Source organism: Ochotona curzoniae, unplaced genomic scaffold, assembly GCF_017591425.1.
Source record: "Ochotona curzoniae isolate NIBS_2020 unplaced genomic scaffold, NIBS_Ocur_1.0 contig_2688, whole genome shotgun sequence".
NCBI classification, from domain to species: domain Eukaryota; kingdom Metazoa; phylum Chordata; class Mammalia; order Lagomorpha; family Ochotonidae; genus Ochotona; species Ochotona curzoniae.
In genome coordinates, this window is record NW_024465553.1 from 18,116,704 (window position 1) to 18,139,246 (window position 22,543).

General features: G+C 41.2%; 1 protein-coding gene across 4 annotated transcripts in view; it reads left to right on the top strand.

The window, feature by feature from the left end:
• Window positions 1–22,543, top strand: part of NUMB (NUMB endocytic adaptor protein) — an 81,390-nt gene that overhangs the window by 25,235 nt on the left and 33,612 nt on the right. For all 4 annotated transcript variants that reach the window (XM_040975332.1, XM_040975334.1, XM_040975333.1 and 1 more), the window contains exons 3-4: window positions 11,274–11,357; window positions 21,344–21,485. In XM_040975332.1, coding sequence (XP_040831266.1) covers window positions 21,360–21,485 — 126 coding nt within the window. In that variant the 5' untranslated portion in view covers window positions 11,274–11,357; window positions 21,344–21,359. The remainder of the gene's footprint in view (window positions 1–11,273; window positions 11,358–21,343; window positions 21,486–22,543) is intronic.

Consider the following 22,543-nt stretch of genomic DNA (forward strand, 5'->3'; position numbering starts at 1 on the left):
ATTTTAGTTATTTACTTGAAAGAGATATCTTTCTTCTATTTCACTCCCCAAATGTCCAAAATAGCCTGGTGTGTGCTACCCTGAAACCAGAAGCCCCATCCTGGTCTTCCACATGTGTGGCAATAGTCCATGCACTTAAGTCATCACATGCTGCGTTCCCAGGCATACTGTCAGTAAGCTGGATCAGAAGTGGAATATTGGGGGGCCCAGCATGGTGGCCTAGCAGCTAAAGTCCTTGCCTTGAATGTGCCAGAATCCCATATGGCTGCCAGTTCTAATCCAGGTAGTCCCGCTTCTCATCCGGCTCCCTGCTTGTGGCCTGGGAAAGCAGTTGAGGACAGCCCAAAGCCTTGGGACCCTGCACCTGTGTGGGAGACCTGGAGGAAGTTCATGGCTCCTGGTTGGCTCAGCTCCGGTCATTGCAGTCACTTGAGGAGTGAATCATCAATGGATGATCTTCCTCTCTGTATCTCTGATTTTGCAATATAAATAAATAAATCATAAAAACAAACCCAAAAAGCTTAAGATCCAGCTTTTGTCCTTAAGTAACCCAGTCTTATAACAAAGACGAAAGTGTAATAATCCTGTAATAAGGATGTCTAAAGAATGATTGGAGCGAGCGGAGGTCTGATGTTTTGGTACAGTGGGTTGAGTCACTGTTTGGATTACTGGCATCCCATTTTGGAGGGTCAGTTTAAATCCTGGTTGCTGTGCTTCAAATATAGCTTCCTGCTAATACATCTATTAAGGCAGGGGAGGATGGCCTAAGTATTAGGTTCTTGCTAGCCACATGGAAGGTTTGAGTGGAGTTCCTGGCTATTGGATTCAGCCTGGCCCATCCCTGTGGCAGGCCTTGGGGCAGTGATCCAGAAGATGAAAGATTTCTGTCTGTCACTGTCTTTCTCTCTCTGCCTTTTATATAACAAAACAAAACCCAATTTTCAGGAAGTGTGTCTGTGTATTTTTGGCAGCAGGTGAGGGAGGGGAGTGTTTGCTAGTAAGCTGCTACTTTAGGTCACTGCATCACAGTGCCTGGATTTGCATTACAGTTGTACTCCTGATTCCAGTTTCTGCAGACACTGTGGGACACAGGCATGATGGCTTAAATGCTTAGGTCCCTGCTGCACATGTGGGAGACCCAGACTGTGTGCCAGGCTCCTGGCCCTGGCTCTATAGGCATTTGGAGAGTAGACCAGCATATGGGAGATCATTCCATCCCATCCCTCCCAACGCATCCCTGTTTCTGTACCTCTCAGACAAAAATTTGAGAAGTTTCTTCACAAAGGAAGTTAACGTTTTATATAAAAGAGGTTTCCCAGAGTTTAAGTTGCAGTAATACAATAGTTTCTTCTGTTAGAATTTTAAAAGCACTTTTTTTTTTTGCTGTTATTTTTATTTGAAAGAGAGAATAAGAACAAGAGTGAGGGATACCTCCCCACATACCCACAGTGTCCTAAGCTGGATTCGTCGGCAGCCAGGAGCTGAGAGCTCATCTCTGTCCCCGCAGAAATGTGAGCAGTCTTTGCTGCCTGCTGGAATAATGAGCAGAACAGGACAGGAAACCAAATAACTGGTAGGGGATTTGGAGTCCCAAGTAGCATCTAGCCCACTGGACCAAACATCTTTCCCAGAATTCTTAATAGAACATTATATAGATATCTTTTGTTATCTTTATTCGACTTCTTAAAATCTGAATGATTAGAATTGGTTTGAGCACATATCAAATTATCAGCAAAATTTTGCAGGGCTTGCCAAGGACCTTTAAATCTTGAGCCCTCATTCTATAGAACAAATATGAATTTGAATTTTCTTCGTGACTGGCTCTTCTTTCCTGTCAGTATTTCCTGGTACCACTCTGTGGAGACTGGGAGATTTTCTTCCAACAGTCAGGCTGCCTGAGCTCCTTTGGTTCTTAACTCTTTTTCCTTTTTGGTATGTGCTTACCAGGCAGAGTAGCCACTGTATTCCAGTAGACAGTCTGTTGCCAAAACACCCACTAGAGCAGAAAACTGACCTACTTAATGCTGACAAGTTTTTCAGAAAAGAGTCTGTAGAATTGTTAGAGCATTGAACCAAATTCTTTGCTTCTCTGGTGGTGTATGGGGTTGGAGTAGAGAAGAAAAGAAAGGATATTGAACTGCTACAAGAAAATCAGTAATATAGTAAGTAGATATCTAATTGTAATTGATGTAATATAAAGTTAATTTATTTGGCACAATTTAAAGGCTTCTAAATGAAATGATTCTTAAGTTACTTTCAACTCCAAAAAATTAGAGTACAAGAGCCCTTGAAGTCTAATTCTAACAATAGAAAAGTTGACTTCTTAAGGTTGTTACATATCTTTCCATTAACCATGGTTTTTTAAAAAAAATAATCTAAAAAAAAAAAACTTTTCAGTTTCAATTCATTGTTTCAACAGAATTTAGAAATACAGAAACACTGTGTTTGGAATACTTATTTGTAGCAAGTGTTTCCTCAACTGTCCAGCTGCATTTTCACATTTTCAAGGTTGACATTGCTATCATGTATATTTTACAGCTGTTACATGTGTCTATTTAAATTTAATTAAAGCAACACAGAGCTGTAGTTTTGAAGCTAGCTGCACTGCAAGTGCTCACGTAGCTAGTGGTACTGTATCGGATAGCACAGACACAGGACAAGTGCATCACTACAGAGGCTGCTATTGGACATGACTCTTCTGAAGGCACTTCACCTCAGGGCTTTTCACCTTGCTGTTGTTGACATTTGGGGCTGGCCAATACTTTGTGTTTTAGAGGACAGTCCTTGTAGATGTTTAGCAGTATCCCACATCTCTACCCAGTAGGTAGATCTCAGTAGAATTTACTCAGTCATGACAACAATTTCTGAAGACACTACCTGAGTTTTTTCTTAGGGCATGTATTGGTTCTGTCTCATTTAGCTTTTGTTATATAGAAAGCTGAGTGGCTTACATAATTCATTTAATCCTCATGATTCTGTGGACTTGTAGTTGGGACTTGGACGTGGCTATTCTCATGGTTGGCTCATTTTGGTTAGGGCCAAAGGACAGAGAATAGCTTCACTTGTTCGTGAAATGGCAGGCTTGTTGGCCACAGTAGGGCCGGATGGGGGAGTTTGTTCTCTGTATGGCCTCTCTATCAGGCAAGCTTGTTCACCTTTTGGCTTCAGAATTCTAAAAGCAGCAAGAGAAGACAAATTCTAATGTGTGAGTGCTTTTTAAGACTCTGCCGTGCCACTTTTTCTAGTGTTCCATTTGCCAAAAAGCAAGTCACCCAGTAAAGAGTTGTGACTGGGATGAGAGGAAGTATTGTGGCTAATTTGGTACCTAATCTCTTCCTGTTTTCTGGACCTCACAGCCATTTTGTTATATTTATCATTCCTCTGATCGTTTTTTTTTGCATTGTGTTAGCTGTTACTTTTTTGAGTAATCCACTATTACTTAATTTTATCCACGTATTTCCTTTTTTCTGGTGGTCTTGATTATTTGCTGTGTTGCCACACTTCCATCTGGGATTGTATTCTTTTTCTTTTTTCCTTTAAATTTTTATTTATTTGAAAGGCAGAGTTAGAGAGGAGGAACAAGAGAGAAAAGATTCCAGCCACTGGTTGATTCCCAAAATAGCTACAATGGCAGGGACAGCGTCAGACTGAAGCCAAAAGCTAAGAGCTTCCGCCAAGTCTCCCAGGTGGATTGGGGGCCTAAGCACTTGAGTGTTCTTTCACTGCTTTCCCAGAAATATTAGCAGGAAGCTGTATTGGAAGTGGAGCAGCTAGGTCTCTGTATGGGATGCTAGTATCACAGCTGGTGGCTTTACCCACCACGCCACAATGCCAGCTTTATGTTTTCCTTCTTTATAGAGAATTCTTTTCTTTGAGTGTGAGCTTATTTGTAGTGAACATTTGACTTTGTCTAAAATCTTAATTTTCCTTAATTTTTGAAGGTGGTTTTCGTTGGGCAGTAGAATTCTTGGTTGGCAGTTGCTTGCTTTTAAAATCTTAAATATATCATTCCATTGCGTTAGACATCACTGTTTTGTTAAATAGTAGTATGTTTGTTTTCAACAGTGTGCCAATGTGCTTTCTTTGTCCATGGATCTTCTTAAATCTGGACTTTTTGTTAAGTTTCAATATCTTCTGATATGGCTTTCCCCTATTCTTTGACCTGTTCTTTTCTAGATTGTAGATATCGGTAGATTAGAAGTTTCTTGTTAGATTTGAGTGTCTCACATTTTTTGTTTTTCTGTACTTCACATCTTTTTTTTCTTCTTCCTCCTCTTCTGTGTTTCATCTGGTTATTTTCTACTGACATGTTTTCTAGTTCACTTAATGTCCAGCCTACCGTTAAAAGCATCTGTTATGTTGTTATATTTTAGGATTTTTCTAAACTAAAAAAAATTTTCCCTGTTTTGAGGTGAAAATTCTTACATTGTCATCTGTTTTCCTGAACATTTAATCACAATTATTTTGAAGTTTGTGTTGGAAATTATAATATTTGGATCCACTTTTTTTTTCTTTTTCTGTTGTCTGCTTTTTCTCTTGGCTTTTAGTCATTTGGTCCTGTCCCCAGACATTCCTAGTAACTTTGAAACTGGATGTCAAACATTGTGTGTGAGAAATGGTAGAGGCTCGTGATGATGATAGTGGTCTCCTGGGAGAATTTAATTCTCATGTTAGTTAAAAGTAGATCACATGACCTGGATCCGGTACAGGTTTGAGAAGACTTGAGGCTTTGTGTTAGTCCTCTCAAGGGTGGGTTTAAATGCAGTTTATACTTCAAGAGTATCAGATGGTATTCAGGGTGATTGCCAGCAACTCTCCTCTTTGGCAGACCCTGAACTCTACTGTGAAGCTACCAAAAATTTTACATTTTTTGCTTTCACATAAACACTTGGGGTCATTCTTGACTTCTAACCTCTACATGGGGTAGGATTTGGTAAATACCCCAAGGGCAAAAGGAGGCCAGACTGTCCAGACGTTTCTAAAATTGTCTCTTCTCTGGGATTTTTCTGCTCCAATCCTGCTTGTCTTGATAGTCCTGAGCTCTAATTTCTGTCTCTGAAACCCCTGTGAAATTGCCAAAGCTCTTGTCTGCAACTAGTTGCCCTGGGAAGAAAGCTAATGAAAAATGTTAGATTTAACTCAGCATTTTGTTTTTTAAGTAATTTAAGATGTATTTATTAAAAAGACAGATACAGAAAGGGAGAGAGAGAAAAAGAAATTTTATCTACAGGTTCATGGGGCAGGGCAGGCTGTAGACAGGAGCTAAGCACTCCGTCTGGGTCTCCCTCATGGGTAGCCAAGGCCCAAGTATATAGGATGTCCTTCATTGCCTCCCTAGATGCATTACCAGGGAGCTGGACTGAAAGTGGAAAAGCCAGGACTTGAGCCCTCATTTGTATGGGGTTGGCCACAATGCCAGCCTCTTTGTTGTTTTTGAAGATCCGTTTATTTTGGGGCCCAGTGGCTAATGTCCTTGCCTTGGAAGCTCTGGGATCCCGTATGGGTTTATATCCCAGCTGCTCTGCTTCCCATCCAGTTCCCTGCTTATGGCCCGAGAAAGCAGTCGAGGATGGCCTTGAGACCCTGCACCCATGTGGGAGACCCAGAAGAAGCTCCTGCCTTCTGATCAGCTCTGCTCTGTCCTTTGCAGCTACTTGGGGAATGAACAAGCAGATGTAAGATCTTTCTGTGTCTCTTGTTTGTAAATAAAAATAAATCTGTAGAAAACACATTTATTTTTATTTGAAAGGCAGGTTTATTTACAGAGAGGAGGAGAGACAGGGAGACAAATCCTGTGTTTACTGGTTCGTTCCCCAAATGGCCACTGTGACTAGAGCTGGATTGGTCCAAAGCCAGGAGCTAAGAGCTTCTTCCTGCCTAAAAATTACTGGTGCCGTGGCTTGCCTGTGGTGCCAGCATCCCATATGGGTATTGGTTCAAGTCCTGGTTGCTCCATTTCCTCCATGTCTCCCTGCTAATGGCTGGGAAGGCAGTGGAAGGAAGCCCAAATCGTTGGGCTAATGCACCCATATCGTGGACTCGGAAGAAGCACCTGGCTTTAGACCCTAGCCATTGTGGCCGTTTGGAGAATGAACCAGCAGATAGAAGATCTCTTGCTTTCTATACCTTCTCTCTATCTCTAAATCTGTGTTTTAATTAAAGAAAAATATTAAAAAAAAATGAAATCAAAGGTGAAGCATAGTAGATTTAAGACATCAAAGAGATGGTCTGATCAACAAAGACAAAATCATGCCAACCTTTGTAAACCATTTATGGATCTTCGTATCTTGTAAACTGTTTTGTCTACTGATGATCTGATCATTTTCCTGACTCTAATTCATGTTCTCTTTAGTATCCCCTGTCCCGCCATACCTACTTACCTGGGTATTCTGTAGAAATTAATTTGGTGTCTTGTAGATGAGGTTCTAAATTAGGTAATTGAGGTTAATTAAAGATAATGTTGGCATTATTTTAAAATTCACATTTATTTAGAAGGAGATGTACAGAGAGAGACTCTCATCCCCTGGTTGACTCATCCTGGGCTGGGCCAGGACAAAGTCAGGAACTGCATCCAGGGCTCCATCTGGATGAGCTGTTACCTGCCATCTCCCAGCATGCATGTTAGTAACAAGCTGGAATCGGGAATAGAGATGGAACTTGAACCCAGGAACTCCATGTGAGTTGCAGGCATCCCAGGTGGTGTCTTGATCCTCATGCCATTGGTCCATCCCAGAACATGGGCTTCAGGTCCAAACAGACCTCAGTTTAGATGTTACCCTGTGTAACTTTGGATCACTTGATTAATTTCTCAGAGACTGAATTTTCTCATCTGTCCAATACTAAATGGAGACGATAATTGAAGGAATAAATGAACTAATTAGCAAATATGCTTGATAAATAATTGATCTTATTACTATTATGCAACTATAACCAACCCATGCATTCTCCTTTTAAGATGTCAGAGTTCCATAGGATCTTGGCATGTGCCAGTAGTATAATACATGACAAAAAGAATAAATACTGTAAGAAGTAAAAAGTGATGTTTCAGAGGGTAGGTATACATCCAGACTTGGAGATTAGGACTGTTTAGTAATGAAGATAATGTGTAGTTATACTGGGAACTAGTCATTTAAAAAAATTACTTTGAAATAATCTATCTCAAAAATAAACCTTTATATTTTATTAAATTTTAACTGCCAAAAATTTTTTAATTTAACATTTTAAAATTTATTTTATTTTTAAAAATAATTATTACATCATTGATCAGGGTGGGAATGATCAAGGTTTAGGGAAAATTGGGTGAATTTGTTACTTCCACATTTGCAGTTTCTTGTTGTTCCTGAGGGAAGGGGAGAAGCAAAGGGGAAAACCGAACCACTCATGACTTTCCACATATCCCAGTACCCAGGAATGAGGAACCTCCACCTCATATCAACCCAGAGTCTCAATGTGTACATACTCTGAGGGTTCTGTCCAAGTGGTTTGGATAATTCTGAAATGCTGCCTATTTCACTGATCCGAGGATGATGTCACCCTCCCAATGTCCATTGGCTCCATTCACCAAAAATCATTTCCTCTTTTCGTTTGCTTGGGGTTGTTGTCCAGTTCTGTTCTTCTGCTCCAGCATCAAATGTGCTGCTTTAATCTCGTTTTGCACCAGGGCCTGTGTACACTGCTCCACCGTTTTCATTAAGTAGGGCATGTTCTTGCAGGCGAGTCCAAGAAGCTGGGCCATGTGTCCCAAGCATCTCTGGATCTCCCACCCCTGGGGTTCATGAACCTGACACCCACCTATTATGCCAGCCCTGAGACCTGGACCAGGACACCCAGGCCCTGCCAGATTCCCCACCCTGGGGTTCCGGGAACCAACATCCACCTAGAAGGTGGGCCGCAAGATCTGGGCCAAGAGACCCACACCTACCTGTTCCCCCTGTCCCCAGTGCTCAGGAACCCATCTCCCACCACACATGTGGACCCCATGACCTGAGCCAACCTACGCAACCCATACTATATTCCTTGTCCCTGGGATTCATGTACCAGGCCCCCATTTGGTCCAGGCTGGCATGACTCACCTCACCTGAGCTTCCATAGTCTTATTGTACCACCTGTTCTAGTCTAGTCTTTCCCCTATTCCAGCTCCTGCTGGTGGGTGCTACAGCCTATCCCAACCCAGCCTAATTGCTGTCCCAGTCCTGATGTGAGCTGGCTGGTGTTGCAGCCCAATCTGGCTCCTCCTGCCACCTATGCTGGTTCTCAGATCTGCCAGGGGGTATTCTGTGCTGGCCCAGACTGGTCTGTCCCCTGGTCCACATGTATGCTGACGGGTTCTGTAACCTGGCATGGTCTGGGTTGCTTCTTGCCATGCTTCTTGCACTCCCTGCAGAGTCTGTGTTCCTATGAAGGAGTTTCCCAAGCTGCTCCATCGAGTCTCCTCCCAGTGCAGTTTTTGTGTACACCAGTGGGTCATTGGCCCAGGTTAACTTTTCCACCTCCTTTCTCGGGAAGAACAGTGGCCTTGCTCATATACTTGGCAACCACAGCCTGAAATCTTGGTCTGCCAGTTCGCTCTCCAGATACCTATAATAGCCAGAGTTGGACGTGGCCAAAGCCAGGAGTCAGACTCAGCCTGGGTCTCCCACGTGGATAATGACAACATCAATACTTGCTTGGACGATCACCTGCTGCCTCCCAGTGTGCATGTCAGCAGAATGTGTCCAAAGCAAAATCTCAGCTGCTTTATCAAATGCTTTCCCTGATCCAGAAACCATTTTGATAAATGTAAAGTTTTTCCTAATGTGCATCCTAGTATGCATTTTTGTATGAACTCTTTGAATGACCTTATAGGGGAAAGAGGGAAGGCCAGAATGAACACTGTTATGTTGGGTTTGAATTGGAGATCAGAAACTCACAGATTTTAATATTTATGTGAAACTAGGCTATACACGTGTACATTATGCATATCTATCTCTTACATACATATTTATACATGCACATGTGTATGTGTGTCCTGGCTTTGTTTGTTTGGACAGAAGATCTTCCTCTCTGTCTCTCCTCCTCTCTATATATCTGACTTTGCAATAAAAATAAATAAATCTTTTTAAAAAAATTATAAGGAACATGGCATTCACAAAGTTTCAAGGTGCTATCTTATAGAATGCTTACTTGCTTACAAAGAAAATGTTTAGGAATTATGGAATAGAGAAACCTGGCAAATGAAGCCCTTATTCAGATGCTAAAAGTTAACACCCATGATAATGGTAGCCTCTAATATATGCAGTAAGACTGATACATTATGTTTTGACGTTCCACCAAAAATACTAGCCTAAATTTAAACATCAAAGACTGTTAGACAAATACAAATTTAGGAATGAACTTAGTTTGTATCAAAACATTAAAATTAAAAGACATTAAAAAACTGAGTATGTTCTAGATGATAAGATTCTCAAGAGATAGGACAGAGTTAAATGGAAGAAAGGATTCTAAATTGGTTTCAAAAGGCTTTTTAAGGCAAGTAATAAGGTTTTACTATGCCCTGTGATAGACACTTTCTTTGTGGTGTTTTGCATTTTTGAAAGCTGAATGTGAGTTTGAGTTCAACTTGCAGTATTTAATCTCTCACCAGCTATACAGTTTTCATTGGGTACAGGTAGAAATTAAAATTAAAAATCAAATTCCAGGCCCGGCACAATGGCGCAAGTGCTTGAGGTCCTCACCTTGCACGCCTGGGATCCCATATGGGCGCCGGTTCTATCCCAGCAGCCCAGCCCCGCTTCCCTTCCAGCTCCCTGCCTGTGGCCTGGGAAAGCAGTCGGGGACGGCCCAAAGCTTTGGGAACCTTCACCCACGTGGGAGACCCGGAAGAGGCTCCTGGCTTCAGATCGGCATAGTATCGGCCGTTGTGCTCATCGGACGGAAGATCTTCCTCTCTGTCTCTCCTCTCTGTATATCTGCCTTTCCAATAAAAAAAAATAATAATAATAAATCTTAAAAAAAATCAAATTCCAAGCACATTTCTTTTTTTTAAAAGATTCGTTTTTGTTGGAAAATCAGATATACACAGAAGAGGAAAGACAGGAAGATTTTGGGTCCAATGATTCACTCCCCAAGCAGCTGCAATGGCCTGTGCTATGCTGATCCAGAGCCAGGATCTCTTCCAGGTCTCTCACATGGGTACAGGGTCCCAAGACTTTGATCCAGGCTCCACTGCTTTTCCAGGTCACAAGCAGGAAGTTGGATGGAAAGTGGAGCTGCTGGGATTAGAACCGGCGACCATATGGGATCCCAGCACATTCAAGGCGAGGACTTTATTTGCTAAGCTACTGGTGCTGGGCTTAAGCACATTTCTTTTTTTTTTTAAAAAAAGGATTTATTTGTTTGTTTATTTGGGAGTGGGAGTTACAGAGGGAAAAAAATGTTCCATCTGCTGGTTCACTGTCCAGATGGCTGGAATAGCCAAGGCGGGGCCAGGCTGAATCCAGAAGCCAGGAATTTCATCTGGGTTCCCCACAAGGGTGGCGAAGTCCCAAGCACTTGCCATATTCTGTTACTTTTGCCAGGTCATCAGTAGGGAGCTGAATCGCAAGTAGAAAAGTTGAAACGGGAACAGACGCCCTTATGAGATGCCTGCGTCACAGGTGGCAGCTTAACTTGCTTTGCCATGAGGCCAGCCCCCAAGCCACACTTTTAAAACAATTTGCTATATACTGTTTGTTAATTAGTGGTTTTGTCTTAGTGTGAAGAAGAAGGTACATGATTATGAAATTAAACCAGTCAATTTGAGTAAGTTTCCTTTGTATTCCAGTCTCCTCAGCACAGCTTTTCTAACAGTGACAGATGGCGATCTTTCTTGACATAGCTGCCTGCTTGTTCAGGCTCCTAATCTTGATGCGTCAACAACTAGGTGAAGAATGGGATTTGTGAGGGTTACTGTTAATATATAACCAATGGTTGTTTGTCTCTTCGTGTGTGTACAGTATTTGACTTCAGCAATCTCATAATTTACCTCTATGCATTTGACTTTTATATAGGAACCTTAATTATGTTTTAGAGGTGATTGCTTTGCATTAGTGTATGGGTTTTGAGATTGCCATAGTGACATGGTGTGATTGTCTTCCTTATGTTATCATAATAAAGTCTGTTTTCTGGGAGAAAATTGAGAGGCTCCTCTTCTTGACTCTTGGGATCTTATCTAGGGTTACTGTATCATGCAGTGCAACAGTAATTGCTACTAACTACAACTTTGTGAGATGTATATTATTATTCTCATTTTTCAGATGAGGAAACTGAGACTTGGTGAAGTTACGAAACTTGTCCAAAGTCACACAGCTTATAAAGATACAACCAAGACTCAGAGCCAGGTCTGTCCAATTTCAAAACTGTTCATGTTAGCCTTGAACTCTGAAATAGCTGCAAAGTATCAACCTATGATAAGTTATTTTGGTGTTAATATTGTAAATATTTAACTGCTGTATAATTTTTTAATACTGTTTTTAATGGGTTATTTTTATCCGTCAAAATAATTTCATGAATTTTTCAAATATTGTGAGGAGCAGTATAATGTACTAGTTAAGGTTGTGGATTCTGGAGACAGAATACTTGGATGTGAATCCCCAAGTTTCTCCATTTGTGTGACATTGGGAAAATTACTTAACTTTTCCATACCTCAGTTTTCCTACCAGTAAAATCATGATAGTAATATTTTGCTATGGTTGTTGTAAGGATTAAATGTGTGTAAGTCAGTAATAACAGTGCCTGGCCTATAGTAAGAATTTAATGAATGCCAAGCATTGTATGATCATCTTGTAGCAATCTGGAAAGCAAATGGCCATTATTTCTAACGTTCTATTTGGAAACTTGGATAAAAGCAAAATTTAGGCACCAATGTGAAATATTTTGCTATGGTTGTTGTAAGGATTAAATGTGTATAAATCAGTAATAACAGTGTCTGGCCCATAGTAAGAATTTAATGCATTTCCCTTCACTGTAAATTTTGAAAGCAAGCCCCACCTTTTGAGAAACACTGAAAATCAAAGAAAAAAGCTGAAAACAAACTACTTCATGCTTGTTTAAAATATTCTATGTTAATATCATGGTGATTTAATTTGTTATTTTAGCTTCAGTTTTAGTAAGCGAACACTTTTATTTTATTTTATTTTATTTTATTTTATTTTATTTTATTTTATTTTATTTTATTTATTTTGTCCTGGAAGATGTGTTTTTTCTGTCTCGTGACTTCATGAAATTCTTGAGTAGAAGCACAACTGAGCATAGAATGAAACTGGGTAATTTCACATTAATTGTGTTTGTTTAGAGAACAGTAAACAAATAGTTAAAATCAGTGTAGTGATCAGTTAAGACAGTACAGATGTTTTTTTTTCCACACTCATACTCAGTGAGCTGCTGTACTATGTTTTTGTGTCTCCCATAGTATGAGCATGTTTTGTGGTTCCTGTGTCATATTTTGCTCATAACACATGCCCTAACACATCAGCTGTGTTCACTTGAAAATAGCAAGCGCTTTAATGCTAGGAAAGAGCCCTCAGTGCACTGGATTTGCTGCAAGGTAAATGCATGGTATAGTATGGTACTATACTTTATGGATGATATAAGTTAAAGTCTCACATTGTCTTTTACTTCCATTTTGCACCAACTGTCTGACGCTCCCTTCAGAGCTTTTGCAGGCAGTGTAATGCAGAGTCCAAGAGCACAAGACCTGGTATCACCCACCACCTGTTTCCTCATCTGTGAAGTGTTGATCAAAAGTAGAATCTGTTTGATAGTGTTGCTAGGAGTTTTGTGCATTTCGTTTGCAGAGTGCTTAGAACAATGCCTAGCACACAGGTAGTTGTCTTTGAGTTTCTGTTGTTACTGTTTGTAAAAAGGAATCAGTATGTCATATTCTGAAACACTCCCCTGCCCTCAGCATGTTTGTGAAATTCATACGTCTTGCTGTTTGTGACTAGATCATTTGTTCTCACTGCTGCGTATTTTCAAATGTTTAAATATTCTAGCTACTGAATTCTAATCTGTTACTATCCTGTTTCTTCTGTTGCCGAATATCAAAGTTTTACTGTTAGAAATTTTGTTACTTTTAGAGACAGTAAGTAATGCTATACGGACGTTATTGTGAATTTCTCTAGGATATATATGTATCTAAAAATGGAATTGCTAGTTGTAAGCATATATGCAGCTTAAACATTCCTAGATGATGCTAAGTGATTTTCCAAAGTAGTACCAATTTGTCCTCCTGAAGGAATGCCTGTTGCTCCATATGTTATTGTCTGATTCTGTAACATTTGCTGAGCTGATAGACATAACATAATATCTGCTGCTTTGATTTGCATATTCTTAATCACTGATTAAACTGAACTTTTTCCTGTACTCACCAGCAGTTTCTGTTCCTTTGTGAAGTGTGTGTGTACACTTTGCCCATTGCTTACTAATGATCTATTTTAAAGAGATATGTGATTTGCTTATTAGTGTTTAGAAATTCTGTAAATTTTTAGGTTTTGGCATTTTATTTCAGTATATGTATATAACTTCTCCTGGCTTTTGACATGTCTTTTCTTATTGTGTTTATGTGAGAGCCAGAGTGACAGAGAAGGACAGAGAGATCTTCCATCCACTGGTGCACTCACAAATGTCCACAACACTAGGGGTCAGCCAAGCCTAGGCCAGGAGCTTGGAAATGCACCTGAGCTTCCCACACAGTAGGCAGAGGCTCAGGTGCCTGGGCCGTCTTTTGATTCTCTTCTCAGGCACATGAGCAAGGAGCTGTATCAGAGACAGAGCATATGCAATGCTGCTATCTCAATCAGCAGCTTAATCTTCTGCACCACAACAGCAGTCCCAGGTACATGGTCCACATGCATTAATAGAACGGGAAATTCTTTTGTTAGGCTCATGTCTCATTTGGGATATATTAAGTGTAATTTCCAGAATCCTTAAACTATAATTTTCAATTTTTTAATATCTTTGGTGTTCTAATTCCTCCATTTCAGTGTTAAATAATCACCATGGAAAAATATCTTGGACCCAGTGCTATGACACGGCAGGCTGAGCTGCCAATTGTGTCTCCAGCACCCATAAAACTAGGAGAGATAGTTTTGAGTCCCAGTTACTCCAGCTCCCTGTATAGTGTCTGAGAAAGCAATAAAAGATGACCCAAGTATGTGGGCCCCTGCCATCTATGTGGGAGACTAGGATGAGTTCCTGGCCCCTCACTTTCACCTGGTTCTGAACTCAGTTTTGTAGCTGTTTATGAGGCGGTGGATGGAAGATCTCTGTCTCTCTCTTTCTGTTATTGTGCCTTTCAAATCAATATAAATAAAATAGTATCATAAAAAAATCACATAAAAGTTGCTTTAATTGGGCCCGGCGCGGTGGCGCAAGTGGTTAAGGTCCTCGCCTTGCACGCCCGGGATCCCATATGGGCGCCGGTTCTAATCCCGGCAGCCCCGCTTCCCTTCCAGCTCCCTGCCTGTGGCCTGGGAAAGCAGTCGAGGACCGCCCAAACCTTTGGGAACCTGCACCCGCGTGGGAGACCCGGAAGAGGCTCCTGGCTTCGGATCGGCATAGTATCGGCCCGTTGCGCTCACTTGGGGAGTGAATCATCGGACGGAAGATCTTCCTCTCTGTCTCTCCTCTCTGTATATCCGCCTTTCCAATGAAAAAATAATAAAAATAAATCTTAAAAAAAAAAAAAAAAAAAAAAGTTGCTTTAATTAAAACTTTCTAAAACTAATAAAATAAGGATTGGTGCTGTGGCATCTCATATTAGTACTGATTTGAGTGCCAATTCAAGTCTCACCTGCTCTACTTCTAATATAGCTCTGTGCTAGTATACCTGGAAAAACTGTCGATGATGGCCCAAATGCTTTGGCCCCTACAATGCCCATGGGAGACCCAGATGGAGTCCAGGCTCCTGCTTCCAATCTAGTACAACACCAGCCATTGCAAACATTTGGGGGGAATGAACCAGGGATGGTCAATTTCTTTATCTTTTTGTGTGTGTGTGTCTCCATCTCAGTAACTTTGTCTTTTAAGTGAATGAATAAATCTTTAAAACAAATAAGGACAGATACTGTGCCACAGCTAGTTAAGCCATTGCCTATAATGCTAGCATTCCATATAAGCACCAGTTTGAATCCCAGTTGCTCCACTTATTTCTTTCTTTGTTTTTAAATTTTATTCTTTTTTTTTTAAATTTTATGATACAATTCCATAGGCTCTGGAATTTCCCTTATCCCCTCCCCAAACTCCCTTCCTCCCACTGATTTCCGCTGTATTACAATAGTATAGTTCTTCGTAAGCAGTTGTGTAAGTCCATCATTTTGCTTGTTCCACTTTTTTTTCTTTATTTTTGACAATCTTTACATAGTTAATTAGGGCAAAAATATTCAAGGACTACAGGAAAGTGGGTAAGACTATTATTTCCACATTGTTTTCTTCGTGTATCTGGGGTGAAGGGGGAGATAAAAGGAGAACCCCACCCAGTCTCCCACCCATCCCAGGTCCCTGATGTGGGGCATGCTCTGAGGGTCTTGCTCAACTGGTTTTGATAGTTCAACAGTTATAAAGTGCTGCCAGTCTCACCATTCCAAGCACAATGAGGTTGCTGAAGAATCCACTGATTGACATAGTCCATCTTAGAGTCTCCGTTTGCCCAGTTTTTCACTGCCAGCATATGGCTGAGGTAGTTGACTGTCTTGTTCTGTCCTCTGTCTTTTCATGGTTAGGGTTCTGAGTCTGGCAGTTTGATTGGGGAGATCCCCAAAGAAACTTTGTCGAGGTGTTCCCAGACCAGATTGTTGTGTGTAGTAGCAAGTACAGGGCCCGGTACAGTTCATTGCCCTGATCAGCTGGTGGTTGCAATTGCTGGGTCGGTTCTGTTTCCAGCACTGTCTTCCACTGGAATCAATGGGTTCTGCAGTCCAGTCTGATTTTGCCTAGCACACACAGCCCTCATATAAACCAGTGGGAGTGGCAGCCTGGTTGGAGCGACCCACAATAACCCCCACCAGGCCTGCCCCATACCTTGGTTCTGATGCTTGCCAGTATGTGCAACAAACTAGTCCAGTCTGTCCCACATCCCATTCAGCTCTCATACATGTCATTGGGCATTGAAGCCTAGTTCAACCCAGCCAGCCCAACTATCCAGCCCACACACATGCTGTTGGGTGCCTTTCTGTCTAGCCACCCCAGCCCCTGTCCTGGTTTCTGTGCTCCCCTCCCCCCCCCCCATGGGAGTGGTAACCCAAGAGGGAGGAGCCTACTATTTCCCTTCTAGGCCACTCCCACTCCCAGATCATGTACTCTCCAGGTGGTTCTGCAGTTTAACTTAACAGAATTATCCTTCACTGCCAGCTTCTGCCAGCTGATGGTGCTGCTAAGCCCAACCAACCCTCACCCACTCTAATTTTTGTTAGCACCAGTAGGAACAATCAGCCCAGCCTGGCTTTTCCTTGACCTAGTCCACATGAGGCCCACAGGTATTGTAGCCCTGCCTAGTCTGGTCTGCCCCATCCCAGCTCACACTCTTCAGTGGGAGTAGCTGTCCAGCAGGGGAGCCCCCCCACGTTCCCCCTGCCAGCTCCACCCCCTCCCTCCCTAGTTCTCACGTGTGCTGGTTGGGCACTATGGTCACATCTGCTACAGGCAACCTCACCTTGGCATTCCGTAATGTGCACTGGTTTTTGTCACAACTGTACCTGGGTTGACCCACACTCTGTTCTGGTGCTTGGATTCGCCAGTGTGTGATGCGAACTGGTTCAGTCTGGTCTGCCCCTGACCCATGCCAAATGTATGCTTGCTCCACTTTCAATACAGCTCCCTGCTAATGTGCCCAGAAAGCAGTGGAGAATGGCCTAAGTCCCAGGGTCTCTGCCCCTCATATTGGAGACCCAAAGGAAGTGAATGGAAGATCTCTCTTCCTGTCTTTTCTTCTCCTTCTCTCTTTGTAACTGCCTTTCAAATAAAAAGGGCATTTTTTAATCACATGCTAAAGATTATTTGAAAACAGATTGATCTCTTCCTTGATGTGTGTTAACTACTATCTTAATTGCTAAATTTTATAAGTGATGATTAACCCATGAATAACTAGCAAGATATTCACTTAAAATCTATTGTATCACTAATTAAAAAAAAAAGACATGAAACTTTCCTTAAACTCTTACATAGAACCCCAACATTTAACTCTGAAGAAGTAGACCTTGTTTGTGTAAAGCTGTGACAGACATCTGAAGCCTCTCCTGGGACTTGGGACCAAATCTTTGAGTCTCCTTTTTCTCTCCAACCAACCAGTGGCCCTTGGGGCTTTCTGTGGAGTTCCAAGGGCTACTTGGAGAATAGTTTGAAAATCATTGATATGTTATACTTACTCTTTGCAGAAATGCTGATCACCATTTCAGTGCTGAAAGTGACAAGATGTTTAACCTAAAAATGATGGACCTTCTCAGTTCTGTTCTCTTACTGGGCAGTGGAAGAGTACAACAATAAACTGCTGTTTTGCAGAGAGCATATAAACTTGTAGTCTATCTGCCTAAACAGAAATTGGATATTTGCCGTTTAGAGAATTTGTCAAAATGGTTTCCATTGTCAGTGGGAGAATCATCTGTCATCTCTTCCAACCTTGGCAATTTTAAAATCTTCTATTTCTAGACTTATACTACCTATTAGATGACTTTTGCTTTCATTTCTTCACAATTAAAGTATACAATATGTATGTTAGTATACAGGACTATTATTTAAACAAGTGAGATATAGTTGGCCATTGAGGAAACAAGAAGTTACCTTAAGGTTTGGTAAGTATGATAATGAAAATAAGCTGATCAGTGTTATATGAAGTGGAAGCACTTAACTAGGACCAGAGAGAGGGCTTGTGGGGTGTGGGGGGAAGCTAGCTAGGCTTCTCTGAAGAGGTAAACTCACTCCTGAGCTGATTCTTTCAAAATGAGTGGACTTTAACCACAGGGAAATAGAGAAAGATATTTATGGACAGAGGAAGGAGCAGATACATAAACATAGGAGAGAGCATGCCTTGTTTGGGCAAGTGTAAATTTGCAATTCTCTTAGTGTTTTCTTGAGACCTACTTATTTATTTGAAAAGCAGAGTGACAGACCAGGACAGCTACATGCTAGTTCAGTCCTCCAGTGACTACAGCAGCTGGTGCTGGGCCAGGCTGAAGCCAGGAGTCAAGAACTCTGTCTGAATCTCCCATCTGCGTTGCAGGAAGTCAAGCACTGGAGCCTTCAGCCATTGTTCCCCAGGCATTTTAGCAAGAAGCTGAGTTGTGTGCAAGGTAGCTGAGACTCCAGTTGGTACTACAGTATTGGATGCAGATGTTCCAAGAGATTGCTTAGCCACCTTCACAATAATGCCTGCTTGTGAATTTGTAGCTCATCTTTCATCCACTGATTGATTCCCCCAAGTGGCTACAACAGCCAGGGCTGAGCCAGGCTGCCCAAGAGCATCATTTGGGCCTCCCACACTGGTGGCAGGGGCACTTGAACCGTCCTCCACTGCTCTCCCAGGCAGTGTAAACAGCGAGCTAGATTGGAAGTGGGGCAGCTGGGTTCAAACCTGTGCCAGTGTCACACGTGGCAGCTTTTCTGGCTGCACCACAGCACTGGCTCCCACTTCACTTCTGATCCAGCTCTGTGCCAATGTGCCTGGAAGGCAGCAAAAGATGCTGAAGCACTTAGCCGCTGAGAACAACCTGAAAAAAACGGTAGAGCTCAAGGCTCCTGGCTTTGGCCTGGCCCAGCCCATGCCATTGCAGTTGTTTGGAGAGTATACTGACAGGTGGAAGCTCTTTGTCTGCCCTTCTGTAATTTTCTTAATAATAAATTAGGTAAGTCTCCCTTTGAAAAAGAGAAAGGGCTTTTCCTTAAGATAATTTGAGTGCCAACTTCAGAAAGGATATAATCACCTTTTATTTTATTTATACATATTTAAAATGGGATATAAGAATATATATGATGGGCCCGGCGCGGTGGCACAAGTGGTTAAGGTCCTCGCCTTGCACGCCTGGGATCCCATATGGGTGCCGGTTCTAATCCCCGGCAGCCCTGCTTCCCATCCAGCTCCCTGCCTGTGGCCCGGGAAAGCAGTCGAGGACGGCCCAAAGCCTTGGGGCCCTGCACCCACGTGGGAGACCCGGAAGAGGCTCCTGGCTTCGAATCGGCATAGCATCAGCCGTTGTGCTCACTTGGGGAGTGAATCATCTGACGGAAGATCTTCCTCTCTGTCTCTCCTCTCTATGTCTGCCTTTCCAATAAAAAAAAAAATAAAATAAATCTTTTAAAAAGAAAAAGTATATAGATGGCAATATGTATTTTTTTAACTTAAAATTCATTTTATTTGTAAGGCAGAGTAACAAAGACAAGACAGAGATAAAGAAGTGTTTCTTCTGGTTCAGTCTTTCAAATGACCATAGTGACTGTGAGCACAGAACTCCATCTGATTAGCAGGTGCCTAAGCTTGAACCATCATCTACTTACTATCTTTCCGGACACGCTATCCAGGAGCTGGATCAACAGCAGAGCAGCCAGGACTCAAACTGGCCCTCCTGCACCGCAGACAGTGGCTTAACCCATAAACCACCACACTGGCGGCTCCAAGATTGTTGTTTTTCTTTCTTTTTTTTCTTTCTGTTTCTGGAAAGTCAGATATACAGAGAGGAAGATCTTCTGGCTGGCCATTGATTCACTCCCCAGGTGGCCAGAATGGCCAGAACTAAGCCAATCAGGAGCCAGGAGCCTCTTCCAGCTTTCCCACAAGGTTGCAGGGTCCCAAGACTTTGGGCTGTCCTAGACTGCTTTCCCAGGCCACAAGCAGGGAGCTGGATGGGAAGCGAGACCTCCGAGACACAAACCAGCACCCATATGGGGTCTCGGCTTGTGCAAGGCAAAGACTTTAGCCACTAGGTTACTGTGCTGGGCCCACGATTGTGGAATTCTTTTTCGGAGTCTGTCAGACTAAGATAAACTCTTATTTAGGTAGATTAGGGATGGGTAATCTGTCTAAATTCATTTTTAGAAATCCCAGAGAATTTCCGAATTTTTCCATTTTTTATGTTCCCCTGTCAGAATTTTTACCTTGTAGATATGTGCCTAGATTCATTTGTCCATGTAAATTAGCTAATTTGGTAGTAGTTCTTCTGTGGCTTTATTCAATATTATTTTCCTCAGAATGTGAACTTTCATTTGGTGTCACGAGTGGATTGTTACTTTTGATAGCTTTATCACATCATCTTCTGGGTGGGAAATTACCTGAGATCAGTTTCAGGATGTGTCAGGTGCTTGACTTACTTCAGGGAAAGAATGAGCTTTGCTCCTTAACATCCAACTGAAGAAATTAGCTTCATGCTGCGATATTGTGCTCTGATAAGGCATTTTTCTCTGTTCGGTTTGCTTGTTGCTTTCACTATGATCAGTTACATCTTTCCGTGCGATCTTATGATTTCTACACTTACGATTTTTGACGGCATTCAGGAGACTCTGGCTGTAACAATGAAAAACTGATGATAGCTAATCACTTTGTAATTACATATTTAATTTTGAAACTTGGACGTTGGTCATTCCTTTTTGTTGCTGTTTTGATTGCAGATGTGAAAGCTCATGCCCATGTTGCAGTGCTTGCCCGAGATTTCTAATTTCAGTTCAGTCTTCATAAAACTTATCATTTGAGAACAAGGACAATACAAAAATTTTGGAATGCTTGCTTAGTTTTATTGATTTTACATATTATCTGTGTACTTTTTGAAGTTCTCTTGTATGTGTGGATTTCAAAATTTTGCAGCAAACCAAACTTAGCTTTTTCTACAGCCCTTTTGAGGTACCCTTGCATGTTTAAAAAATTTCTTTTTTCTTATCCAAAGTGATTGCTTAGTGTCTTTTAGTGAACCAAAAAGGATCCCAAAAATCCAGTGTTACTTAATATGTGTGAAAGTTTTCAGAAGTTGTTAGCAGTCTGTAATTTGACCTAAATGTAAAATTTCCATTTTTAGTGTTGGAATGGATTTAGAAAAGATATATGTAGCAAAAATTACTCATTGGTTAAGTACAGTGAAAGTGCTTAAATTTCTCAAAATAACCTTTCCTTCACATCCTACTAGAAGTAAATGTACTTTTTTAAAAGCCAGGATTGTAGCTGTCTTTTCAAAATATAAAATGAATCATTTTTTAAAATGTATTATTGCTGTAATTGAAATTGCACTAATTGCTCATTTTCCTTTAAGCCAAAATTTTCACTTGGAATGCTACCATTTTACTAGTTTAGTAATCAGAATTCAAATGTGTGACAGCCTAATAAATTCTTCATGTTTCTTTCCTGTGTCTACAGATTGTAGAAAATTAAAATGAATAAACTACGACAAAGCTTCAGGAGAAAGAAAGATGTTTATGTTCCAGAGGCCAGTCGTCCACATCAGTGGCAGACGGATGAAGAAGGTGTCCGCACTGGAAAATGTAGCTTTCCAGTTAAGGTAAGAGCTGTTATGTTTATACCTCTATGTGGAAAAGAACTGACAGCCTTTTGGATGTCCATCAGTTCAGACAGTTCAAAGAGAACCCTTCACAGACTAATACTTTCATATTCTGCTTCAAAGGTAGAATTAAATGAATAGAAAAAATAAGTTGTCATTGCTAAGTTTGATATTTGAATAAGGATTTTTTGGTGTATAAGTGCAAATAAGATCACTTCTGATGAAAATATTAATCCTAAAACATCTTGAAGATCTCTCTTTCGCGCTCTCAGTCTCTAACTCTGCCTATTGTATAATCAGCCTTTAAAAAAGAGAGAGAGAGATACCCTGAATGATTTTCAGTTAAGAGATGTTTAATAAATGCTAGGTCAGAGGGAATGGAAATCTTTTTTAAATATAGGTCTAATGTATTCTACAGCTCAGTAGTAATGAGAAGAGTTAAAGGGAATTTTCTTTTCAATCTTGTGAAATTAAACTATATAGAAACTACTGCATGCTGAGTGATTTACTTTTTGGTGGAAAGAATATTGATTCTGTTTTAGCAGGAGGGTTCATCAGAAAGATGGAAAGTAGGGAGAAGGGTATGTAAGTTTGTGATGTCTTGGCCTGAAACGGATGGAGCTCAATTTTAAAGACGTATTTTCTCAAAGGAATGGGAAGTGAAGATGTGGAAGATCATGAGTAGACAAGATGCAGAATTGGATTTGGAGGACAGTGTAATAGTGATTGCAGAGAATAAGAGAATGGAATGTCCAGTTACTAGAGAGTAATCAAATGAAATTGCAACTTACTTGATTTCTGCTGTGTTTTTGGTTATCCTGGTAAATTTCAGTATTACAAGAATAATTAGAGTAGTAGGCTTCAAAGCTTGTATTGCAATTCTGTTGGTTAATATAGCAAAGAATCTCAATGTTAACAGATGAAATATCGCCTGTACCAAACTTAATCTAGAAGCTGTCAAAGTGAGATTGCCAAAACCTTTTCAGGGAGTCCTGAGGTACTCTGTTTTCCAGCTCTGTATCTCCTTGAGGCCGGACTTTCTTACATACTTTCTCAGA